Source organism: Anastrepha ludens, chromosome 5 (genome assembly GCF_028408465.1).
Source record: "Anastrepha ludens isolate Willacy chromosome 5, idAnaLude1.1, whole genome shotgun sequence".
Taxonomy (NCBI): domain Eukaryota; kingdom Metazoa; phylum Arthropoda; class Insecta; order Diptera; family Tephritidae; genus Anastrepha; species Anastrepha ludens.
The window spans coordinates 5459377-5465376 of NC_071501.1; the positions used below are offsets into that span (position 1 = coordinate 5459377).

At 35.1% G+C, this 6000-nt stretch overlaps 1 protein-coding gene across 1 annotated transcript in view; it reads right to left on the reverse strand.

Annotated features, from left to right (window-relative positions):
• Positions 1-5315, reverse strand: part of LOC128863409 (lachesin) — a 146832-nt gene extending 141517 nt beyond the window's left edge. The window contains exons 1-2 of the mRNA XM_054102543.1: positions 5291-5315; positions 5106-5212 (exon numbers count right to left, since the gene is read on the reverse strand). Of these exons, the coding sequence (XP_053958518.1) occupies positions 5106-5212; positions 5291-5315 (132 nt within the window). The remainder of the gene's footprint in view (positions 1-5105; positions 5213-5290) is intronic.
• Positions 5316-6000: the final 685 nt, after the last annotated feature.

The window sequence follows — 6000 nt, forward strand, 5'->3', positions numbered from 1 at the left end:
TACCATATTTCCCATTATTTTGGAGACATTATGCCTAAATTTTTACTGGCTTCAGTACTATTGAAGTGCCTTTGAAGCATGTGAGCTTCTTTCTTGCAAGAAAATCCCAATTCAAGAATACCTCCGAGGAGAATAACTCCCTTTTATCTAGAAAACTGTTTCAATGCCCATCTGGAAAATGTCTGAAATGTTTAAAATGACTGTCATTTCCGTCCTCAGCGGATTAAATGTAAAAATTGGGAACAGCTTCTATAACCCACCCTGATTTTGTTTGAAGTTATGTCTTTTGAATGTGTGCCTTTGTCCGCCTTCGGCAGCAGGTTTTACGATATATGTGTAAGTCTTAGATGCTTGAATGGGCAAAGTGTTCATTATATGAAAATCCTGCTTTAAGAGTTTAAAGTCATGGAGTGTAATAAAAATATCCCACAAGTCTAAGTGTTGGAATCTCTGTATCAAAAAATCAGACTTTTGGATGAAACCCGTAAGCAAATCGAGTCCTTTACGATCAAGGAAAGGCTTTGTCCGAAGGTTTTGGATCGGTTGAGGTCTTAAAAAAAAGTCAGGCACTAAACAATACAGATAAACCAGTACACACAGATAAACTAGAAATCAATAATAGCGATGGCCAATTGCGAAGAAGACATCAGCTTTGACTTCAAATACTCTGATTTATGTATGTTTCTTCATCATCTGAGAAGTTGTTATTATTATTATACTGAATTTGGATGTTATGTCAACACTACTGTCACAGTTTTTAATAACATCATATGATGTGGAACTTCCTGTTAGAATTTTCGATATGTACCTCAACGGTTAAAACCTAAAATGGTTCGCTCATAAAGAATCCAACTACAAATTTGCGCTCACTGACACGAAAGCCACAGATGAAGCTAAAAGTCTTAATATTAATATTGGCTTGGTAACTTTCGGTTTCATTTGAACATAAATGGGTATCATCAGCTTCTGTCTTTAAACTGCTTGCCAAAGATCATAGTATTAAGATAGCGAAGGAGTTTATGTTGAATCAATAACACCAGCACTACTGTAGCAGCTTCTGATTCACTTCCTTCAGTCAGAAGACGAAGATCAGTTATACGTATGCTGACCGCAAGAGCCCATGGTTTATCGGCAAGTAATCAATTACGTTCATCGAGACATAATTAAAATCCTCAGATGCTTTCTGTAGGAAATAAACCAACACTAATTGCAGACGAAGAACTTAAGCTATCTCTAGAGACGCCCGTAAAAATAATACAACTACGTTCAGTAATTTCAACAGATTAAACAAACACCTATTTAGGATAGAAGCCGACAAGTTAGACGTGTGACTCGAAATTGCCCGGAAGTTTTAGAAGCAAATCCTTCAATCACAGTTTCAAGTAATTTGTCTAAAACGTCATCACGAAAAAATTATATAACCCAGTGCCCTCAGTGCAGTAGAAAGCGTAGCGCTCAACATTTCATAAGCTCTTACGAATAATGCACAATTAAACTCAAGTGTACATACTTTTGCCCAGACAAGTTTTTTAAGTCGTATAGGAAAATTCTGACAACCCATGCCGACAATTTGCCACAAATTCTAAGTAATTGCTACACTAAGCCTTCAGTTTCTTTTTGCTCCTAATTGCTCTTCCGCAAATTGCTGTGACGAAGCGGTAGACTAATACCTAAGTATAGATATGCATGTGCCTTTTAAGGTATGGATATATGTATGTATGTGTGTGCATAAATCAACAGTCTGCAAAAGTGAACATCATTTGACTCCACTTAAGTGTATACTTAACAAATGTAAATTACATGCATACGCTGGTGCTCATACATATTTATACCCAAACACATACATACACACAGGGAAGTGACTAAATAGTCTGTTTGTATAAAGATTCGAAGGCAACTAGTGGCCCATCAGCAATTAAAGCAAATTTCCAACGCATCCCATGGCGCGACACCCTGCCCGTCGCACGACTTTGGTTTTGGGCTGCCTCGCCTCGCCTTATCTTGTCCTGCTTATAACTTCCCATTGCTCTTTTAGCGTTATTTTGCTATGCGTTTCCCGTCTGTGGCACCTTTTCCTGCAACTTGTGCTCGCACATGACTCTTCCTTCCTTTTTGTGGTATATGTACTCGCTTTTTGTTTTTGTTAGTTGAATTTTTTTGTTTGTTTGTTATTTTTCCTTGCCTTTGCCCATCTGCTGCTGCTGCGGTTCATTATTGCAGGAGGCTAATTAATTTCATTAGTTGGCAGAAAACAAGGTGGAGACAGCCACAGTCATAGCCACAACTACATACTGCCAACAATAATGACAACATCATATGACCACAGCGGCGACGATGGCGATGATGGTGGCGGTGGTAGTGGCGGCAATGATGATGTTAATGACGCACTTGCCGAACGTAGACTCATGAATATATTTGTGTTTGTGCATTTGTACATTACATAGCATACCTTCTGGCGCGCCGGCACACTCAAGCTCACACAGCCCAGCAGTCAAGGCAGTCGCACGGAAGTCATCAGCGCACACACATATTACAAATGTGCCAGGAGTAAGCCATGAAGGCTGCACGTCTGAGGCTCTGTGTGTGTGAGTGCGCATGTAATTCTAACTGTTAGTGAAATTGGAATAAATGTATTCATGTGTATGCTATTTGTGTCTGATACCTCGTGTATTAGTATTCGCATGTTTGTTTATTTGCATTGGCGTGCATATTTAATTGCCGGTTGTCTTGAAACAATTCCAGCAACAAATGTGCAGGGAGGCGGTTTCACTCTCGTTTTATTACTTAATATATGCAGAATAGATTCATGTAAATTAATTTGCATTAAAGCGAAAACAAGGAGAAAACGCATGACTAAATGCGAAGAACAAATGCCTGGCCACAGATGCGGAAATCTTGACTTACAGCATTGGAGCTAAATAATTTTAAATTGATTTTGGACTCCAATGGGTGGGCCGGAGGTTGCCTTCATTTTAAAATTGTTATAAAATATAAAGTACAGTGCTTTTCAGTGATTTTTGATTTTTTCGAAGGAGTAAGAATTTCAAAATAATTGGCAATTATAAAAGGTGATCCATCGGCTAGCTTCTTTTTAAAATTGCTATAAAATATAACGTTCAATGTATTTTACGGATTTATGATTTATTTGAAAGAGTAAGAATTTCAAAATAATTTTTTATTATAAAGGGTGGACCAACGGTTTATATATATACATATATATATAATTGGCGCGTGCACCCTTTTTGGGTGTTTGGCCGAGCTCCTCCTCCTATTTGTGGTGTGCGTCTTGATGTTGTTCCACAAATGGAGGGACCTACAGTTTCAAGCCGACTCCGAACGGGAGATATTTTTATGAGGAGCTTTTTCATGGCAGAAATACACCCGGAGGTTCGCCATTGCCCGCCGAGGGGCGACCGCTAATAGAAAAATGTTTTTCTTAATTTTGGTGGTTCACCAAGATTCGAACCAACGTTCTCTCTGTGGACTCCGAATGGTAATCACGCACCAACCCATTCGGCTACGGCTACCGACGGTTTGCTTTTATAAATAAACCTATAGAATTTTTTTAAGGATTTTTAATTTATTCGAAAGAGTAAAAGCTTCAAAATAATTATGAAATACAAAGGGTCAGCAGGCTTATTTTTTTAGTGATTTTGGACTTATTTTAAAGAGTAAAAACTCCAAAACAATTTTCAATTATAAAGGGTGGGTCATTGGCTAACTTCTTTTTAAAAATGCAATACCCTTCAATGCTATTCAATCATTTTGAATTTATTTGAGAGGATACAAATTTCCAAATAATCTTGAATTATAAAGGGTAAGCCATCAGCTGGATTCTTTTTAAAATTTCTATAAAACATAACATTCAATGCTTTTCAATGATTTTTATTTATTTGAAACAGTAAAAATTTCAAATTATTTTGAATTATAAAGGGTGGGCCATCGGTTAGCTTTTCTAAATAAAGGAATACCCTTGAATGATATTCAATAATTTTTATTTTTTGAGAAACAGTAAAACTTTCAAAATAACTTTCGATTATTAAGGGTGGGCCATCGACTGGCTTCTTTTTAAGATTTCATAATATATTTGTTTCTTATTAGTTTCAATAATTATTTATTAAAAAGTAGCCCCTTCTACTACAAAAACCGCTTGAATAAAATTTTGAATTTTTTTTAATTAAAAAAGAATAAATTTTCATTCCAAACCTTTTAGCCCGAATTCTCAGAAAAATGCGGGGTATAAAGTTTTGTAGTTTATTCAATTCTGGTTTAAGATTTTGCCCATAGCATTGATTTTTGACAATTTTTCTTGCTAACGGTGTCAGATTTTTTTCATATAAAAATATATCGGGGATTCATTTTATGAACAAAAACACAAGCAAAATTTTTGAACTACTGCGTAGTTGCCCTTTGTTATGACAAAATTCAATGGCCCAAATATAAAACTGCAAGCTCAAGATTTATCTAAAAACTCTGACTAAAAAGTTGTGAAAATTTATCGAACTTTGTTTTTACTTTGCCCGAGGTTTGAAACTTTGATTTAAATGGTTTTTGTAGGAGAATAAACTATGTTTTAATAAAATAATTGCTAAAATAAAGTAAGATATAAATAAATTATCAAAATGTGGCAATAAGCACTGGTGCTTTAGTTATTTAGCGCCTTATATATTCAAATCTGATACTAAAACAACGAAGCCTAATGTCACTGATCCGTTTATAATTATCAGCACAAGCATCATACCAATTTTCATATTTTTAATAGCCAAAGTAACCAAATATGTTTCCCAGTTACAAAAATTTTTAGTAATTTACGCATAATTCCAGATGTAACATAAAAATACTTTTACTGGCAAAAAATGTATCATAGAAGAAAAAAGGCATCTTTGTAAAATAAATGCAAGCCATTATATTCCTGTGAGGAGTCATATAATACCCTTGCAGGATGATATTGGCTGTGGGAATAAACAAAATTTACCCTTCTCTACTATGTTCCACTTTAAAACGCGCCATCTGACTTACATTTGTACGCAGGCATATTTCCATTTAATATTTTTTACCACCAAAGAAAATTTGCTTTATCTTGTTTACTATAATTAATGACTTACCTTATATGAACCCAAATTCTTAACGGAGCATGCCAATTTGACATTCCGGCCCGCTGGCACTGTGATATTATCAATAACATCCGTAAATTCAGGATCTTCGGAGTCAACTAAAAGAAAAAGAAAAAAGGAAGAACACAGAAATGAAGAAGCATTAAGTAAAGTCAGTGGAAATGTTAATAAATTACGAAAGTATGTATGCGCATATGCCATGTTAATTTGTATAATTTTCTGCGATAACCACAATTGCTCGAAGCCACTGATAGACGCACTGCGCAGCAATAAAAGAGTGAGCAGAGCATTACGACAATACCTCCCCATTTCTCTTTGCGCTGAGCAGCAGCGGCTAAAGGGCAAATGGAATAGCTATCATTTGGTTAATTTCCTAATATTAACTTAAAATCATAGTTAATTCTTACTTTTGTTATGTAACAGCTTTAGGCTTCTAACCAATCTAGATAAAACCTTCATGTGCGCTAAGATTAATTGTTACTCGGGATTTAAAGGAAAGGAAAAGGAAGTTTTATTATACTCAGTACAGTACAGTTATTGCTGCGCTTATTACACTCCATTTATTTGCAACATTTTTTCAATTTCATAGATTAGATAAAACTTGTCAATTGCATTACACCGTGCGACAAAATCAACTCTTTTTGTTATCTAGTAAAATTTTTCTATGCCCGCAGATTATAAATTTTGTATACAAATTTACTTAATTTTTTATTTTCTCATCAATTTTATTCTTCAAAGGAATTTAAAGTTTCAAATGGGGAAACACAAACGTAGGTACCCACTGCGTATACTTCACTTCATATGAGGAAAGTTCAACTCTTTTTTCTTAAACCAATCCGAAGCACGAATTTGAGGTGTATATTACATACTATATTAATAAATATAT